This window comes from Ostrea edulis, chromosome 10 (genome assembly GCF_947568905.1).
Source record: "Ostrea edulis chromosome 10, xbOstEdul1.1, whole genome shotgun sequence".
Lineage (NCBI taxonomy): Eukaryota > Metazoa > Mollusca > Bivalvia > Ostreida > Ostreidae > Ostrea > Ostrea edulis.
Window position 1 is genome coordinate 20,924,123 of NC_079173.1, and position 21,122 is coordinate 20,945,244.

The 21,122-nt window shown below is 36.5% G+C and overlaps 2 protein-coding genes across 4 annotated transcripts in view; one reads left to right on the forward strand and one right to left on the reverse strand.

Moving 5' to 3' along the window:
- Positions 1-1,597, reverse strand: part of LOC125665485 (glutathione S-transferase P 1-like) — a 16,767-nt gene extending 15,170 nt beyond the window's left edge. Inside the window, exon 1 of the mRNA XM_048898136.2 lies at positions 1,483-1,597. The gene's annotated coding sequence lies outside the window, so the exon portion shown is untranslated. The remainder of the gene's footprint in view (positions 1-1,482) is intronic.
- LOC125665478 (uncharacterized) overlaps positions 1-20,074 on the forward strand; it is a 27,834-nt gene extending 7,760 nt beyond the window's left edge. Inside the window, exons 5-17 of one of the 3 annotated variants that reach the window (XM_056152240.1) lie at positions 3,288-3,470; positions 4,787-5,003; positions 7,017-7,288; positions 8,517-8,657; positions 9,041-9,085; positions 12,845-13,066; positions 13,390-13,505; positions 15,029-15,170; positions 15,318-15,432; positions 16,264-17,170; positions 17,851-18,181; positions 18,375-18,614; positions 19,821-20,074. In XM_056152240.1, coding sequence (XP_056008215.1) covers positions 3,288-3,470; positions 4,787-5,003; positions 7,017-7,288; positions 8,517-8,657; positions 9,041-9,085; positions 12,845-13,066; positions 13,390-13,505; positions 15,029-15,170; positions 15,318-15,432; positions 16,264-17,170; positions 17,851-18,181; positions 18,375-18,614; positions 19,821-19,985 — 3,096 coding nt within the window. In that variant the 3' untranslated portion in view covers positions 19,986-20,074. Of the gene's footprint in view, positions 1-3,287; positions 3,471-4,786; positions 5,004-7,016; positions 7,289-8,516; positions 8,658-9,040; positions 9,086-12,844; positions 13,067-13,389; positions 13,506-15,028; positions 15,171-15,317; positions 15,433-16,263; positions 17,171-17,850; positions 18,182-18,374; positions 18,615-19,188; positions 19,344-19,820 lie in introns of those variants that run through there. The other 2 variants (XM_056152242.1, XM_056152241.1) reach the window with 2 other exon arrangements.
- The last annotated feature ends 1,048 nt before the right edge of the window (positions 20,075-21,122 follow it).

Consider the following 21,122-nt stretch of genomic DNA (forward strand, 5'->3'; position numbering starts at 1 on the left):
TTCATTACATAATACTGTACAAGAAAAAAATATATATGAAGAAACGGCAACTGAACGCGTTTTACTGCTCACAAACAAATGTCACGAGTGCAACAATACAACCACGTGTCATGTTGACGGAATTTGTTCAGTTAGTTATAATTAAAAATTGATTGATTGAAGATTGTTTAACGCCCCCCTCGAGAATATTTCACTCTTATGGAGACGTCACTATTGCACGTGAAGGGCTGCAAACTTTAGGCCTATGCTCGGCACTTATGGCCTTTGAGCAGAGAGGGATCTTTATCGTGCCACACCTGCTGTGAAACGGAACCTCGTTTTTTTGCGGTCTCATCGGAAGGATCGTCCCATTAGGTCGCCTTTTACGACAAGCAATGGGTACTGAGGACCTATTCTAACTCGGATCCCCACAGGACTATAAAAAGGAACCACAACTAACACCAAGTAAACTATAATATCTGTTTTATTAATAATAAAACGATGCATGTGTGTAAACGTTCCAGATTTGTAACAGCTGGATTGCAATGATATCATGATACTTGCTTGCTGAAAGTCCAGGTTTCCATACTTCTCCTGGGTGACGTTAACTGGGTAGGGAAGTACATGTGTTTGATGCCTTCGAATTCGGCTGTATGTTTGAACTTTGAAAACATTACATAATGCGAAACAGATAGTGGTATGGAGTGAGAGGACTATCGAAACATGGAAATACGTCACGGGGGAGGAACACCGTGTACATTATTATAATCATACCGAGGGGATTTACATGCACATTGTTCAGTACATACTCAGGGGACTGTACATCGTGTAACTACATAATTACGTGAAGGGGGAATAGATTGTCTATTTGTAAATATTTACATTTTCAATATGTTTGCCTTTGATATCTTTACAAATTGTAATGATAGCCATTTTCTCCTGAATGCGCTGCAGTAGTGAACTATGCGACGCGTATGAATCTGGACAAATGACACGTGTGCAGCAATACAATCAACCGCGTGTCATGTTACTGTATATAGATGTAACGGTTAAAAATGAAAGTAGAATATAAATCAAATTTCATTGTGCTTCTCGTTTGCCAAACGCCATTATGAAAGTGTTATGGAACATGTTTTAGAACATAATGTCTATTTTTCTTCTCCGACACATAGATTGAAACGAATAGAAATAAAAATAAAATTTTGTGTAACATTTTGAAATGATTTTTTTGTTACTACATAGTATCTAACATTGTTTGTGATACAATAGCAATCTGGAGTTTAGGATACTCTCATTATATCTACAGTCAGCTACGTTTTCCCACCATAGTTTTCTTTTCTATTAAACATTTTATCGATTTGTAAACTCGTGACATTTTACCCACAAACTGAATAAAATTTGTTTTAACTTATTTCTTACTTCTCCGGTACACGACTGTTTTAAAATTGTACCATGTTTTGATATGAACTCCGAGAAAATGCATTGAAATACAAGTCAACATACGAGTAAATTATACCGTCTCCTCGCTTCTTCTGGTACTTGTTCTATTCAGTATACTAGTATACACAGTAAAGTTGAAAGTCCATCAGATGTGCAGATAAAATTTCCACCGGAAATATCACAATTGCACAGAACACGTAAGATCAAACCGAAAGTAGATTTTGTTGTACATGTGTTTGTAATCGTTCAAGTAGGACTTCATCAGCTGTAGTGTACATTGCAGGAATGACTGAAACCGGAAGTCGTGTTTAGAAATCTACGACAGTAAGTTGGTGTTATGGTATACATGTACATCTCGCTGAGAAAAGTTAATTTGTTGATGATGGACACACCCCTCTAAACAATGTATATATATAATCAATTTCCATATTTTGCGAATTACATTTGAGAAGCTTTGAATGCCGGTTTATTATATCAAAGTCATGTTCGTATCATTAGTGTTTTAAGTCTGTCAAATTTCTGTCAGAGTTCCCTTTTTTTTAAAAATACTTTAAAGTTCAACTTTCATAGTATTACTACAACTATGTGATTTTTTGAGGAAGTATAAATATGATTGACAGGCTATGAGATAAACGATATTTAACAGTGACAGATATACACATACAAGTGTTTTATTATCTGAGCGACTCAGGTATATTTACGAAATGGCAAAATGAGTACTAGTGATCTCGCATTATGAGGAGTGGATTCAATTATTTTCCATATCAGTAACAGAGATAAAGCTATTACGGTATATGTACATTAGCTGCAATAATGTAGCCCTATCCAATTTTTTTTATTCTGACGTTTTCGGGATAGGGCTACAATTCCATAGGATCTCCGTAATGGTGCAAAATAATTTTATGAATAACCGATAATAAACTCTGTGTATTAGTCCCAAATGTTGTTTACACCAAAAGGAGTACCAACTTTGTGCTCGGGCATGTCTAATAAAGGTGTTTTTCATTAAATATAATGTACAGCATGCAAAATTCTTCGTCTGCTCCTCCATGCTTGTTATCGCGAGATCTCGTAGGTGGATCTAATGAAAAACCTAAACATTGACAATCAGCGCGAAAATGTAGTTACTCGAGTCACTTCGACAAAGAAAGGAAATCATATTGTTGCAGAAAGAATTTACACTCTGCTGTTCGGTTTTTAACTTGATATTAAATTCAAACCTTTTCAATACCGACGAAATAGCTTTCGTCTCCATACTTGTCCATTGATGTAAATACTACCTTATATGGCATATGCAAATGACTTGACAATCGGAAGTTGAAACTTCAGTACATCAAACATGGCGCACAAATATGAATCGAGAAATTGGAATTGATCGAAATTGTTGAAAACGGCAGAATAGAGCCTCACAAATCTTAAGTTACAGGTTGTAAATTTATATATTGACTAAGAAACATAGAATATTTTATTTACGTAAAGAAAGTAAGGAAATGTTTAGAATGAGCGCAAATGTTGCGGGAGTGAATCACTCCCGCATTTGCACCATTACGGAGATCCTAAGGAGTTGTAGCCCTCTCCCTAAAAAAAAAAATAAATAAGAGAGGGCTACATTATTGCAGCTGTATGTACATGGTCATATAACAACATCCCGTGGGAGACTTTAGTACAGACACACCCCTATAGTTTTCGGTGAATTATAGGTAACTATCCATGTGTATATATAATGTAGTTTTTTCCCAAACAAAGGTTTGGCACAAAAACGAAGAGGTAATGGATAATAAGTAAAAGCCGTAGGCTTAATTATACACTCATACAGTCGTATTATAATTGTTGACTCTTGATGCCGAAAACTTTACCTATATTTTCAGATGTCAAGTGACACACCCTCCAAGGAAGACGTGCTGGGTATGGATTTGAATGGACTCTGTGAAATATTGGAGGAAATGGGTGTCGATTATTCCTCTTTAGAAGACCTGGAGGAAATTCGAGATCTAGTACTGAAATCTGTCGATGAACAGAATGCATCAGTCTCTGAGAGCAGAAAGTCACAGGTTTGTGTTGTGCAGAGTGTACAGAGAAAGACAAATATCTCTTATTACAATTTTGACGTCTTCAGAATTACACAACCAATATTAACCAAACTTGACATAATCCATCTTTGGGGATTAAAATTGGTCAGATGAAGGTCTACAACCCTTTGGTAAGGGGCAATGATTAAGAAATAGTAAAAATATGGCGCCGTTAAAAATATCTGCTCATTGGCCACTGGACCAAAGAAGACGAAACCAATGTGAAAGCTTCCTGAAATATTTATATGGCGGTATACAGGGAATAAACTTTAAAATTTTCTCAAGAACTGCATGCTTTTGGTTAGTCATGTTTAAATATGCAATCATTCTCAGATAGTTTATATTCAAAATTGTTCAAATGAGGGGTAGGATGGGACCACACGAGGGGGACACGGTTTTGTGTTGGAATATATTTGGAAAAAACTTTTAAATCTCAAGAAAAACCTTTGAAATCTCGAGAACAACAGGGCCATAATTATTGATATGCAATGATCCCTAGAAAGTGCAGATTCAGTTTTAAATTGTGGCACCCGCAGGTTGGATGGGGTCACAATAGGGGATTAAAGTTTTACACGAGAGGACGTAGTGAAACTTCCTTAACATCTTCTCCTTATGAACAGCTTGACCATGAGTAGTCATGTTAATGGGCAAGTGCAGATTTATTGAAATTAAATCAATGTCCATGGGTTAAAGTAGAGCAAAAATAAATGTAATCAAATCAGTGCCCGAGGGGCTAGGGTGGGCTAAAATAGGGATTCAACATTTTCATGACAATTTGTAAGGACTTTGGAGACAAAATTGCGGTAGCTCAGTGGTAGAGCGTTCGCTTCAAAACTGAGAGGCCACGAGTTCGAACCCCGCTCGTGCCATGGCCGCGTCAAACCTTTGACAGATTGCTCCTTTGCCAAACGATCGACATTTAAAAGCGAGAATCACTCTTAAATGTACGCTAGATATCTGTATCCTATTTCCAATCTCAATGACCATGTAGCGTGCAACAGCGTGGCAAGAATTCCATCGTCATCGAAAGCAAGTTTTTTTTTCGGACTTGCCCAGATAGTCAAGCGTCTAGCGCGCATGGTCATATGCTGCTAGGAAATTTTGTTCCACAGGTCGTGAGTTCAACCCCGGGTAAGGGTGGAAGTGGGTATCCGAATGAAATAAAATGAATTTTTCTGTGCTTTATATTAAATATTTCTTCACTTAGGACATTTGTGTTTATTTAAGAGTTCATTGCTATATTTCAATTTCAGAACACATATCATTGTATTTATCTAGATATGATGATTTACTTGTAGGCCTCTAGCGAAGTCATGAGGCGGATCCTTGAAAGAGATGCTGAAGTGAGAAATATAGTGGCGGATCTGTACTCCTCACTATTGGACATGCTGAAGATGAAACAGTTTGAGAAAAATCTTGGTGAAGAGATGACCAAAGAATATAATGGGTACATCAACACAATACAGACATACAGGACACAGCTAGAGAGACGACATTGTCCCATTGTCGTGGCTGGTAGGTGTCTCTTCATTTTAAACAACTACAGATCTAGCGAAACATTGTCCCATTGTCGTGGCTGGTAGGTGTCTCTTCATTAACAACTATAGATCTAGAGAGACGACATTGTCCCATTGTCGTGGCTGGTAGGTGTCTCTTCATTAACAACTACAGATCTAGAGAGACGACATTGTCCCATTGTCGTGGCTGGTAGGTATCTCTTCATTAACAACTACAGATCTAGAGAGACGACATTGTCCCATTGTCGTGGCTGGTAGGTGTCTCTTCATTAACAACTACAGATCTAGAGAGACGACATTGTCCCATTGTCGTGGCTGGTAGGGGCATCTCTTCATTAACAACTACAGATCTAGAGAGACGACATTGTCCCATTGTCGTGGCTGGTAGGTGTCTCTTCATTAACAACTATAGATCTAGCGATACTACATTGTTCCATTGTTCTCTTTATTAACAACTACAGATCTTGAGAGACAACATCTACATGTTTCTGTTTATTCCTTTTCAGTATGATGTGGCTATGGAATACACCATTACAATGCTCTGCCGTTCTTAAGAGAAATGTTTCCACGATTTATTTGGTCAAAGTACCTTTACAGCATAAATTGATTCGCTATTGTGTCAGTATGTTCTGACGGCACTACCAAGTTATGAAATGTGTCTCTATGATACCCATTGCAAGAACTCTCGCTAAATTTAAACTCAAGATTTGACAATACATGTGAAAGTCCACAATACATTGTTCGTATTCAGTTTAAAGGGACTGGTTCACGTTTTTCGAAAACAATGTTTTTCTTTTTTGATGTTAAGAATTAAAAATATAGCTCATTTGATGTTGACAACCAAAATTTGGACCGGCTGAATGCAAGGATAAGACCAATATTTATCTTTGATTCTGTGTTATGTAAACAAAGACTCGAGTCTTTTTATGTAAACAAACAAACCAGTGAAACGTTAATTTGGTAATTTAAAACATCTTCATTTTGTACAATCACAAATTTTAACTTTTAAATGGCACATTTTACCTATATGCTTGAGATGTGATATATATAATAAACTTGGATCAATATCCATTTATTTTGAAAACCCCGTAAACAATAACTCACCTCAATCTTTGTTTTCAAAACAAATAATAAATTCTCTATAATGAGCTTCTGTCATGATGAATATCATTAATTTTTTTGTGAAACCTTCTAAACGTATTAGAAAGTAGATTGTGATCATTTAAAGTGAAAAACAAAATTTGGAGGAAAATCGTGAATCAGTCCCTTTAATCATCTGATGTAAGGTGCTATATATAAACACATCATGCACGTTGATCATTATTCAGAGAGTAGAATACAATGGATGCATATTATATCAAATTACTGTATGTCATTTCTTATTCATTAGTAATAATGACCATGTTTTAAAAAAGTATATACAGTCTATAAACTTAGTGTCTACATTAATGACCCCCTTTTGATCGTTACTACATTAATGACATCGTTTTGATCTTGTCTACAATAATGACCCCCTTTTGATCGTGTCTACATTAATGACCTCGTTTTGATCTTGTTTACAATAATGACCCCCATTTGATCGTTACTACATTCATGACCTCGTTTTGATCTTGTCTACAATAATGACCTCGTTTTGATCGTTTCTACAATAATGACCTCGTGAAGATTGTGTCTACAATATTACTCTCCTTTTCATTGTGTTTACAATATTAACTTTGTTTTATAGTATCTACAATATTGACCTTGTTTTGATTGTGTCTACAATATTGCTTTTGTTTTAATGGTGATTGTGCATGTTTATTCATTTGGCCTTTTGAAGCTTTCTTTGACATGTTTTCTCTCCACCCACTTGAGCCACATGTATATACATGTCAACGCTGACATCTCAACATTGGCTCTTTCAAATCCTCAGTGACAATTATTTTCTTTAATTACAGTTTGTGTTTTAAAGCATATGTTGATTTACTTTTCCAATAAGTTGAGTTACTCTGATTTTGTTTTCTTTCTGAAGGAGAGACAGGGGCTGGTAAATCGTCCTTGCTGAACCTCATTATGGGAGAGCATGTCCTTCCGCGACAGGTCCTTAGTTCCACGTCCACCATTTGTCAAATTTTCAACAGCGACACCAAGCGAGCGGAAGTGATAAAAAAGAATGGTGAGACAATTGTTCTTGATGATGTAACAGAGGTGACACTTTCCAAGTACGTCAGCGTGGACCGCTCTGGGAAGTCAGATGAACGATACACACGAGTAGACGTATACTGGCCTCTACCAATGCTGCAGGTTAGTTTGGAGTGGTTTTCTAAGTGCGGATATCTATTTTCTGTATGAATTGAGAATTAATTTGCAGTTGTCTGAGAATACACCAACAATCCTGTTTGTAATATTTCTTTCAATACCAAATATGAACATTTCTATATACCCTCCATCTAGCAGCACTTCATATTGGAAAGTAAATATCGCCCAAGAACACGGAAGGGTGCACGCCATCTGTTTTACGAGATATTATTGAGAGTATAAACAAGGGATTAGAAAATGATTTGAATTTGAAGTGACCAATGTAGATATAAACTATATTTTGCTCTATCAATTTGTTATACGATTCTGTACTTAAATCTTCCCGTGGAGATTCGGATTAAAATAGGTTCTCAATATCCCTTGCTTGTCGTAAGAGGCGACTAAATGGGACAGTCTTTCGGATGAGACCTAAAAACCCGAGGTCCCGTGTCACAGCAGGTGTGGCACGATAAAAATCCCTCCCTGCTCAAAGGTCGTAAGCGCCGAGCATAGACCTAAATTTTGTAGCCCTTCATCGGTAAATGGTGACGTCTCCATGTGAGTGAAAAATTCTCAGGAGGGAGGTTAAACAATATACAATTAATCAATCTTACAGAAGTTTGTGTTTTGGTAATCTTGAATGTAAGTCTGTTTTGTGGAGCATCTTAATTAGATTACTAAATATAATTTTACACAACCCTAAAAGAGGGTTATGCATTTTTTTCTGTAATGCTTGCTACCTTCATCACCCGATGAAACAAAAAAAGAAAGCATTTTATTGTTTATATAACACCAAAAACTACATAGAAAATACAATATGATATGTTGCTAATTTACAGAAAACGAGCTAATTACTCTGTTCCAATGTATGTAAGGGGTCAAGACCGAGCTTCTGTTTCTGTACCTCTCTGTTACATGTATGTCCTTGGACTTTGGATTGGTTAATTGTATATTGTTTAACGTCCCTCTCAAGAATAATTCTCTCATATTCAGTCGTCACCATTACCGGTGAAGGGCTGCAAAATTTAAGCCTATGCTCGGCACTTATGATCATTGGGCAGGAAGGGATCTTTGTCGAGCCACGGGGCCTCAGTTTTTGCGGTCTCATCCGAAGGACCGCCCCATTTAGTCGCCTCTTACGACAAGCAAGGGGAACTGAGGACCTATTCTAACCCATATCTCCACGGGATTACTACTTAATACAATACTCACTGAATGCTCGTTTTAATCGTAGGAATATGCTACCATCGTGGACACTCCCGGTATTGGAGAAAGTGACGAAATGACTGACTTAGTCCTGGACTTTTTAACAGAGGCGGTAGCTTTTATCTACGTCATCAACACGTCAAACGCCGGAGGAGTGCAGAAAGATCGGGTAAGTTATAATTATATTTACCTCATCAATTCAAATAAAAATGTAACAAATTCAAAATAGTTAAACTTTTTCGGCATATTCACAATACCAAATAAATCAGCAACCAATATGATTGATTGTTTGTTTTGATGTTTTCCGCCACACTCAACAATTTTTCAGTTATCTGGTGGCGCCGTTTTTGTTGGTGGAAGAGAGAACCCAGATACCATGTACCTGGGAAGAGACCACCGACCTTCCGAAATTACGCTAACAAAATTGCTATAGTATGCATCAATCAATACTATGTTACACACTGCAATGTATTACATGGGTAATTCATTTTCATCAACTATTGTTTTACAGCTAGTAGAAAGTATCTATAGTATTTATTACTGTATGTACAGAAATCATGGGTCCCACGGACTGTCTGTTGTCGGTCTCAGCTTCGGGTAGGTCCTGCTTCACGTCTGCTTATACCATTACCACGGGAAATATCCTCGTGCTGCCGGAAGTCGCTCCTCTCTTTGTATGATAGCGGTAAGAGCATTCGCTTCATAACCGGAAGTCATGAGTTCGAGCCCCGCTCGTGCAATGGCGACGTCAGACCTAAGACGTTAACATAGATTGCGGTTGCTCTTTCGCGTAATGCTCGACATAATTATGATAGTATGAGTCATGGGTCTTTCAGATATGCCCAAGGAGGTCCCGTGTTTCGGCAGATATTGGCATTATTTAAGAACCCTTATTGCTACGTTCTAAATTTGTGGTATTTAACCTACAACTGGGTGTAAAATTCTCAAAGGGACAGAAAAAAGAAAACAAACAAAAAACAAAACGCCGCGTTGCTAGAAATGTGTTGTTCACGAAGTATTTCATTGTGTTTGGAAATCAGATTTAACATTACGAGCCTGTCTAATAAGAATGATAAAAGGGCAATATGCGTTAGTGTGCAAGAGATAAGCCAGGCTCTGAACATTGATCTGAAACGTTCAAAATTCAATGATTTACATGTAACATTTTAAGTGAAAACATAACTTTTCATAAAATGGAGTAAAGCAAATTTTGTTTATCCATACCCGAGTGTACTTATTTGAAATTGTTCCTTGGACGAATGATGTTTGGAAATCCAAGTCAGAAATTGAAAGCTCGATAAGAATGATTTCATGTGGGCTTGGTTTTGATATGCTGTTTTACATCATTCATGTAGAGATGCCACCGCCTTTAGGAGAAGTGATAGAAATTTGGACCCTAGGCAGTTTTTTAGATACTGATATTGACTACGGATTACTCCGTTTCAGAGATCAAGATATAGGACTTACAGCGGGTGTGACTGGTGAATAAGGAATGCTTACTCCTACTAGGCACCTGATCCCATCTCTGGTATGCCCAGAGATCGTGTTTGCCCGTCTCTCAATGTTATATACTTTACAGGATTTATGAGATTGATCGATGTTCTTTATCCTCACTTCTTCACTTATATCGGTCGTTAAGGGTTGTAGCAATGAGGGTTCCTTATCGTGCCAACACCTATCGCGACACGTGTTTAATTACGGTCTTATTTGAAAGACCCATGGCAGCTTTTATTTCTGATACATGTATTACTGCTTTAATTTCATAATACAAAAATGATGTGAGTTTGTTATTACCCCCTTATTTACTGAACTTTAAGTTTCATTGCGTAAAATGACCCTAACCCTATTTGTTCAAATACGCATACTACGTTTCATTAAAAAATAATTATAGAGAGCGCAGCGAGCAGCTGGCTCGTACTGCGAGCTTTAATGACTAGAGCGCAGGAAATAATCCGAGCTAAATCTCAACCTCTAACAAGGAAAATTTTTTGACGCCAATCCCAGAAGTCCCTTGTCAAAAATGGCTGAGATCTCGCAAAGTCACACCTTGGAATATGATTGTGAACTTACGTGGATTATCATCCTAATGTTGTATTTTCCCGCGTTTCCTTATTATAGCGGGAAAATGTTGCATTGATGGACCAGTACATTGTATTACGGAATGATCCATTACTAACCAATAGATTGCGAGTAGGGGAAAACAGATATGCGAAAATCAATGTAATTTAGGCCGGGATAGATGGAATTTTGAAATTTGTAAAATCTTATGTTTCCCATTCGTATCATGTATTGTAAATATACAGATTAGTTGTGAGGTCCGTTTAAAACACCTTGCATCCAGCGGCATATGCGACAACGGACACATGTTTTCTAGAGTTTTTTTTTTAGTTTAGAAAAAAATACTGAACCAAGCGTCCAAACGTTTGTGGAGAGTATACAAAAACCTCAGGATAATCGAGACTACGATATTGCGAGATACCCATCCGAAACATGACAGAGAAAATTCGGACATTCGAAAATTCGGTGACAGTTTTGAAATAATCCACCATGATATAAGATATTCTGTTTGAGTATTTTCTGATATATATATATATATATATATATATATATATATATATATATATATTAGATTTCTTGTTTTACAGGATAAAACGTTGCTTTCCTGTCTATAATATCAAATCCTTCACTAGGACTTTAATAATTTGACTGGTGTGTTCTTAACGACTGCGGCAAGGGATCTAATGCTTATCATCAGAGACACATATAGCATAATATGTTATGTATGTCTCTTTTATTATATAACGTCAAATTACAAATGCTTATCATATAAAGTAAATTACAAATGCTTATCATATAAAGTAAATTACAAATGCTTATCACATAAAGTAAATAACAAATGCTTATCATATAAAGTAAATTACAAATGCTTATTATATAAAGTAAATTACAAATGCTTATTATTACATAACGTCAGATTAAAAATGTTTATCATATAAAGTAAATTACAATTGCTTCTCATTTAACGCAAAGTACAACTGCTTATTATATAAAGTTAAATTATAAATGTTTATCATATAACGTCAAATATTACAAATGAAAATTTCTCGACGGGACGTAAAAAAAACCAATCAATCAAACAATATTATAATGGTAATGTAAAATGCAAATGCTTATCATATTACGTAAACTATAAATGTATGTTTATGAAAGGCGAAGATAAACGAACAGTGATCAATCTCATAACTCCTACAAACAATACAAAATAGATAGTTGGGTAAACACGGACCCCTGGACACACCAGGGGTGGGATCAAGTGCCCAGGGGGAGTAAGCATTCCCTGTTGACCAGTCACATCCACCGCGAACCCCATATCCTGATCAGGTAAACGGAGATCCGTAGTCAAAATTAGTGTGCCAAGAACGGCCTAACAATCGGTATGAAACAGGTCAGACAGCATTTGACCCAATGGTCGGTTGTTTTGACGAACTAGATCCTTATACATGTATAATGTAAATTACATATGTTTATTATATAACGTAAATTACAAATGCTTATGATATAACGTCATGTATTACTACTGCTTATTGTAAAATATTAAGTAAACTGCAAATATATACTTATTGTATAATGCAAAATACAAATTCTTGTTACATAACGTAATTTTGTAAGTTGAAGGGTGAATTTATCATGCACAAACATGACAATGACCGTCAACCGTGCCAGAGAGATTCCTCATTGCAGATGTGTGTATGAAAGCATTTGACATCAAATGACCGTGTCCCGTGGGGATCCGGGTTAGAATAAGTCCTCAGTACCCCTTGCTTGTCGTTAGAGGCGTCTACATGGGACGGTCTTTCGGATGAGACCACAAAAACCGAGGCCCCGTGTCACAGCAGGTGTGGCACGATAAAAATCCGTCCCTGCTCAAAGGCCATAAGCGCCGAGCATAGGCCTAAATTTTACAGCCCTTCACCGGCAATGGTGACGTCCCTATATGAGTGAAAGATTCGAGAGGGGGACGTTAAACAATATTAAATCAATCAATCAAATGACCCTGATCAACTTGAATATTTGTAGGCTTGTGAATGGATTTCAAAGTAAATGAGATAATTACATGTATTACAACTCTGAAGAAAGGAGAGGGTCAATTATGCAGAAAATCAATCTATTACATTTATGTAAATGCTGAAATAATTACTGTGTTAAATTACAATACTTCATTGCTACATGTCGATTGATAGATAACCTTGCATGATAATTACCGCCTTGCCATGGAATGGAGAGTACACTTTCTTCCCATTTTCTTTTAAATCAAGATACTACAAATGTAGTGTACACATTCTCTCATATTCACAGCTTGTGAGAATATTTGAAGAACAAAAGGAATTCGAAAAGAAAGGTCGTCTGCAGCAATTTGATCCCGAGAGCGCCATCTTTGTCTGCAACAAGTGGGACCAAGTTCCTCCAAATGAAGAAAGAGGAGTTTGGGAGGACATAACAAAGAAGATTAAAGCTCACTGGCCAACTAGACGAGACATGGACATCACAAGGCAGATGTTCAAGATGTCCACCACCGAGGTAAGCGGAAGGCCTACTAGATTAAGAAAATTTTAACATGACACGACTAATGGCCGACGATGATTGATTTTTCATCTATAAAAGAAAGAAAAGCATCGACGCAGCAAAAGCAGATCTCTTAATGTTAACGAGAAAGTTCTGATAGAGTAAATTTATCTTAAATTTGGAAGTAATGTTTAAAGTTGCATCTGAATGCAATAGTTTTAATCCAATTTTGAGATCAGTTATTTGGATAAAATTGCTCTTTAGAATGCTATATATTGATAACATGGCTTCAAATGAAGTCTATTACAAGTCTAGTGTAAATGGTCTGTTTTTTAAAGGATATCAGACGAAGCAAAGCTGGACTTGGTTACACAGAAAAATTCAAATCCCTTCTTTCTGGTATTGATCAGTTAATCAGCGCCAGCCTGGAGCGAAGAGTCAGCAGACATGTAAAGTAAGATCTTTCACATCTTTTATAAGTCTTGTTATTATGGCATTATAGCGATGCTCAGTATATAGAAACTTTTAAAAAGCAAACTAGCAACTCAACAATCGGGCTTAAGCTTCTTCGTCAACTTCCCATATTTATGTAGCAATATTCCATCATCACATAATCTCTCATCTGATCCAATGCGCTAGAGCATGTTCTATGCATGATCAATTTAAAAACCTATTCAGTCTACTAATAAGTTGATGTTACAGAAATTTCAGTAATGTTGTCTCGTTTGTATAAATTTGCTAATTTTAAAAATTGTTGTTATTATGATCATATTTGTAAATCTGTCATTCGGTTGAACCAGTTGTTAGGCCGTTCTTTACATACTGATTTTGACTGGATTATTCTGTGTACCTGATCAACCTATATGGCTCACGGCGGATGTAACCGATTAATGGACATACATACTCCTCCTAAGCACCCGATTCCACCTCTGATATATATTTACAGGGTCCGTGTTTGAGCTAGTCTTAATTTTATATTCTTAGTAGGATTATAAAATGTTCATTATCTTTAGTTTTTTGACATGGGCATTAAAGGTTTCGTTATTGTGACGTAAATATCACTGTTTTGTATATAATTAGCAAAGGTCTCGTTATCATGACGTTATAACAATGTTCGGTATATACATGTTAACAGTTTTCCGCACGGTTTCACTTGACTAGCATCTGTTGCGTCATATTTCCATCTTCCCTTTTGGGAGAATTCTTTGTATAAAATTTTATGAAGCCTACGCATTTTCATATATTCCATTGCAATGCTTTGCTAAATTTGATATGCATACATGTGTCATTTATTTTGTCGGATGTTTCTAGGCCTAATATCGAAATTCGATTACCAGCTTAAATGCTTACATGTTAGAATAATTCTCAATATTTTTTTCTCTTCGACATTATTTATTGGGAAAAGTCCAAATTTGCATTCATTTGCTTTCACGATTTTAATCATGTTTTCTTTCTAAAATATCACGTAAGAATCTATATGTATTATGCATGTATATAATTTTGTATTTACTAACTCAACTTTATGACAAACGGGGTGGTTTCATTTCTCCATCGTCAACTTCCTATATTTATGTAGCAATATAATTATAGTATCATCTGCAATTGGTGTTTATGTTTCTCATCTGATTTGATACACAAGACCTTGTTCTGCATATGATCAGTTTTTAACTTGAGGCAGGCTACTGACAAATAAGTTTATGTTACAGGGGTTTCAACAGTCTCGTTAAAGTCAGCTCCCTCATAGACACCTGATCCCACCTCTGGTATATCCAGGAGTCCATGTTTGCCCAACTCTTTATTTTGCATACCTTATAGGAGTTATGAGATTGATCATTGTTTGTTATCTCCACCTTTTTTCACTAGGATGACCCTCAACATCCATGAAAATTGAATAGCACTGTAAATATAATGAGTGTCATTATATTTCCCTAACAGCAGTAACCTTAATCATGTGTAGAACGTCTTATTTTCTTCCAGCTGGCTGCAAGCTTTCCTGGACAGACTTCTCGTTAAAGTGGTTGCCAGAATAAACGCCACAAGAAAGAATCAGGAGGAGAAAGACCAGATGAAAAATGAGGTGGAAAGAAGACTCAGGACTCTGAAAGAAGAAACCGAGGACGTAAGTGCTAGCTAATAGTATTTGTTTTGGTCGAAAAACCAAAATACATGTATAATTAGGGGGGAAAGGCATGTATATGGGTGGTTAAAGATATTGGACTTTTATCCAATTCTGGAAACCAATAATCAAAATAACTTTTAATTTTAGGTAAAAATGAGAATGGAATCAGCAGCAGAATTAAAATGCAAACATATAGCAAAGAACTTGACAGAACATCTGATCAGTCAGGAAACCAAAAATAGAATGTTCCGATGGCATATTGGTAAGAACGACAGTGAGGTGATAACAATGTAAGAGACTGAGAAGAAGCTAGGTGCTACATCTTCCTGATATCATTGTCTTTTATACATCCAACTTTCGCAGTCGCCAAATGTAAATTGTCCTTAACACTTTACTCACAATATCACGGGCAACAGCGGTTACTAGACACGTTATATAACGAGTTCTATTTTAGAGCCTTGAAACACTTTCCGCAGTATTCCTCAAGTATAAATGATAAATATTCTGATCGATGAAAAGAAAACGTGACATAAGTAGGGGACGCTACCTATACAGTTGTATGTATTATATGCTTCTGGTATATATTTTCTGCAATATGTGAAAACATGACCGATAGATAGACCCCATGAGGATCCGAGTTAGAATATGTTCTCAGTACCTCTTGCTTGTCGTAATAGGCGACTAAATGGGGCGGTCCTTCGGATGAGAACGCAAAAACTGAGGTCCCGTGTCACAGCAGGTGTGGCACGATAAAGATCCCTCCCAGCTCAAAGGCCATAATCACTGAGCATATCCTAAATTTTGCAGCCATTCACCGGCAAAGGTGACGTCACCAAATGAGAGATTCTCAAGAGGGACGTTAAACAATGTACGATCAATATTAAGAGATAGTGAAAGAAGTATGTGTTCGTAGTTTACGCTTGTGTTTAACTAGAGTTCGGAGTTGCAGTATGCCATCCTTTCTTAGTTGTACTGTATATGCATTTCTGAAAGTGAAAATAATGATCGTGAATGTTTCTACACACTGCGCATGTAAACAAATCAGTGTAATGTTTGGAATTTTTTAATCCTCCATTCTGTATCAATTCTGTAGATGAACTACCAAATGACAACGATTTGGATCTCATAAGATACAAAGCAAAACAAATGATCCTGGATAAAATCAACTGCGAGGTCGCCCGCTGGTGTCAGGAAAACGACATTGCCGAAACTTCCTCTCAGCTCTTTGATCTTTTCATGCAAGAGTGTAAGCTGATCAAGGGGAGCTACACAGAGATAGACCTGATCATTCAGGGCATACAACCCCCTATTGCTGATGGCAACGTCCCACAGGCACCCGAGACATCCTCTGATTTTGATGCCACAAAATCTGCCACAATTTTCCCGCTTCAGGAACGAATTGCATTGGTGGCGTTTGCGCCCCTCTGGCTGCCGTTGGTGATCGGAGCTAGCGTTTTAGCACTCCCAGTGGCTGTAGGCATGCTCATTAAAGACGTCATAGAGGAGAAAAGGAAGATTAAAAATTACAGAGAAAACAAAGAAACATACGTTCTAAAATGGGCCGAGGATGAACTGAAAGCTTATAATACAGACCTAGTGTTCAGTGGTCTACAGCAAACATACTTAAGGAATTTCATGTCCAGCATAACACAGGTCTGTGATGAAATTATTCCCAAACAAATCGAAGCAGACGAACAGCTTATAGAAAACATAGTAAAGGAAAATAGAGATTCACGAACTGTCAGACAGGAGTACTCGCCGATAGAGAAGAGGTGTAAGGATATCATTGGGGAACTGCTTTATGCTAAAATGACACATCTGTCGGATTGCCAACCACGCATCCTTAAAGAATATGAGGAAATCGGAAGTGGTTCATATTCTACAGTTCTGTCATGTGATGCAGAATTTGGAAACAGAACAATAAAATGTGCAGTAAAGAAAATGACGTCAAACTTACATAAAGATATGTACTTGCAGCTTACAGAAGTTGAGAATTTAAGGTAAAACGTATGAGAATGGTTGCTAAACTGCCTAATAAGATTATATAAGAACATATAAGACGTAGAGAATTATCGGTTTAAAAAAAATCTAGTTTCTACAGATTCGGAAATGATGAAAATTGAGTGAAAGCTTCATAGAATAGTGTACGTACTCTCCAGATAGTCATTTTGGGCTAAAGTAGAGGATTGCTTTCTTTAAAGAGAATCTTTAAAAGGCTATATGTACCTCTCCAGAACAACATATACAAATCTTCTGATAGTTTTATTCTTCAAATCAAGTTCCATTGCGGTTATAGTGGGGCTACAATAGTTGTGTATTGTTTCATAAAATTAGAAAGCAAGGAAATAAGCTTTGTAAAACACTAATTGTCAAAATATAAGTTTTTCAATCATGGGTTCCGTGAAACTATGTGTGCAGTGAAGTTTGAAGTTGGAATACATCCATTAGCAAAATCTTGATTTGTGGCGAGATAGTATTCAAACATGTAGTATAGATTAAAATTAAGACCGAATAGGGTTGTCATACTCTGGTAGTATAGACCTAAACTTTGCTTCTAGAAATCCATCCAATAGCTACGAATTATTTTTCAAATTTGTTAAAATGATGTAAGAGCATAGATATGTTATTTTCACCATTTTGACTGTATTGCGATTACACAAGACTCTTATTTTGAATACAGAAAATTCCAACATCAAAACATCGTCTTCTGTTATGGCGTCTCCATCGACAGGAACCAACATGGATCAAGCCATCTGAATGTGTTTATGGAATTATGTGACTGTTCATTGGAAGACCTAATCCTCTGTTACAAACATCCCATAAAGTTGTGCAAGTGCAACACAGACCGCCGAAAAACGTGTCATTTATTCAAAGAGAGTGAAAGAAAAAGTCAGGAGTTTTTGGATTCGTGGATGTTCTTCTTAAACATGTTGAAAGGCGTGTTGAACGGTTTAGTCTTCCTTCACGACAGTGGGTTTGTGCACAGAGACCTGAAACTGACAAATGTTTTGGTAACCAAACACAATTAACTTCTTATAGGTTAAATCATTCATACAAGAACCATATCAATATTAAATGAAAGTAGCCATATGAAATGGAAGTATCCTCCTGTTCAAACTGATTGTTTAAAAAGTATATCATATTTCCTTATGATTTCGGAATTACTTCCCTTGACTTATGAATGCTTCTCTACATTAATTGAAGGTTAAAGACAACATTGCAAAGATAGCAGACATTGGGTTATCTAAACCGCAAAATCTCCTAACTGGTACTATCATAGGAACTCCTGTTGCCATGGCTCCAGAAGTATTTCAGGGGCGGATATACGATAAATCAGCGGACATCTTCAGCCTCGCTATCATGATTTGGGAAATGTGGTACGGTAGAAAGGTTTTTAGTGAGGAGATGTATGCTGACGTCATCAAAAGCGTGCTGAACGTTAAGGTATAGTATAAGCTGTATGATAATTACTGTATCAGAATCTAAGACTATACACACAGGAGACAGTGCAGAATCTAATAATGCCTTCCTAGCTTTGAATATTTGCTTCGTGGAAGGATTAGGGTAGCAGATCGAACTCGACTATACAAAATATACAAACCTTTTTAGACTTCCATGGGTGAATTTCAATCCTAATCAATAAATTTTAATAATAATAAGTGTCACCAAAGATTGACCTGTGTTTTATTTAGTAATGGACAAAATTAATGTAGATTTTGTAGGTTTTTTAAAGTTCAAAATCAACTTTTTTTTTATATCGCAGAATATAAGTTTGGATGTACCCGTCAAGTTAGGTAACCACCGTAAAATGGCTGGAATATTCCCAAACAGCGTAAAATCAATCAATCAATGAAGGAAAATAGTTTAGAAACTGAATCTTATCATGAAGTAAGTTTTATTTGAATATGAAGAGTAACGTAGTAAGGTGACGTGTACCAGAGCAGATAATACACAAGCAATTAGTTCTGGTTTGAATACCGATTAACCTCACTGTATGTTGGTATCTTTGCTTATTTAGTGATCGCAGCAATAAGACTTAGTAACCTATAGCTCAATCACCATGCCACATCACACACAAGATGTTTAATATAGGACGCAAGTGGTGATTCTTCCTTTGCCAAGCGCCCAGCATTGGAAGTGAAAATCGCGGGTCTTTTGGATAGGTGATCTTACAAACAGGAGTCAAGTGTCACCTTAAGCGTTAACTACGTGTATGTGTAACGAGTAACTATGTATACGTGACGAGTGACTATGTATACGTGACGAATGACTATGTATATGTGATGAGTGACTATGTATACGTGACGAGTGAATGTATACGTGACGAGTGACTATGTAAACGTGATGAGTAACTATGTAAACGTGACGGGTAACTATGTATATGTGATGAGTAACTATGTATATGTGTGACGAGTAACTATGTGTACGTGATGAGTAACTATGTAAACCTGACGGGTAATTATGTAAATATGTGACGAGTAACTATGTATATGTGATGAGCAACTATGTACATGCAACAAATGTCTGTAACTAAATACAACTGTCAGTTATAAGCGTTCTCCATTCTACAATTCATGTACAGTGTATTTATAAATACTTTCACCAATGTTATATTTTGATCATTCAATATATTAATTTGTTTTTCAACAGGAACATGTGGTGGGAGGGGCACGCCCCTTATTTAGTGAGAAATATCCACCCGTTCAGGAAATACGAGACTTTATCACGGATTGCTGGGCGGCGGAGCCAGACAAGAGACCGGAAGCACGTGATTTATTAACACGACTCAAACAAATAGCGGACAGCCTGTCATGATGTCTAATAGCAATGGAGAATAAATTGGAACCAATAATGTGGAATGCAGTATATATAAATGATATGAGTAAAAATATTTCACAAGTTCAGATATTCTATCAACAATGGTGTACTATATAAATAAAATGATGGACTATTACGCACAACGGTTCATTGTGCGTCATGTCCTGCCAATTTGATAAAATTTTAACGCTAGAATGTAATATGCAATTTTCATTTGACACAACTTCCATATTTTGGATGATGTCCCATTATAAACTTCCATATTTTAAATAATGTGCAATAATAACCACATTTCTAATTCAAATTTGAAACAACTAAATGTGTATGTACGTGTGTTAACTTTTTGACACCCTATTTTGAATTAAAACAATTTGTATATGCATATGTTAAAAAAGACATTTTATTATGCTATGAATTAAGTGTAGGTTTATTTAGACTTTGTAGTTAACAGAATATTGCTAAATATTGCCTGCACGTAAAGTTATGCTACTCATTATGACCTGAACATACAGTCAATTTATATCGTTTGTTTTTTACTGGTGGAATTCGTCCGTCTAGATGTCTTGAAATCAACGATAAAATGACATCCAAGTTTTGTAGTATGATGATCGTAACAAATATTCATGATTACCGTATACTCCGATTTTGAATTAGGATTCAAGAAGTGAAAGCTGTCCGAATAACTTGTACGAAAAAGGTGTCATTGCTGGTTTACTTCGCGGTATAGTCGTGATGCAAAAGCAAGGCTATTTTGACCTCTTCAAAATGCATTTAAATCAAGATTATTTGATACATATCAAATAGTCCACAATTAATTAAGATTGGCTAATACAGTTCGTACCGTTTACGAAATAAACCTGGTTCTAACTATCTTGCTTCTTACAATTCCGCCTAACGGGGAACGAGTTAACTTTTCATTCTGCTCAAACCTTAGATTCAACACATTATGAAAAATGTTTTTCTTAATGACAATCCATTGCCATCGAGCTAATTTATTAACATCGTGCAATCGTATACGCAGCCAAACAATCCTTTACCAGTGCAACAACAGGATGAAGCCAAAAAAGGGACAGATAGAAGCAATACCGATCGATTGGTTTTTGATTTGTTTTGTCCATGGTGAAGATAACGAAC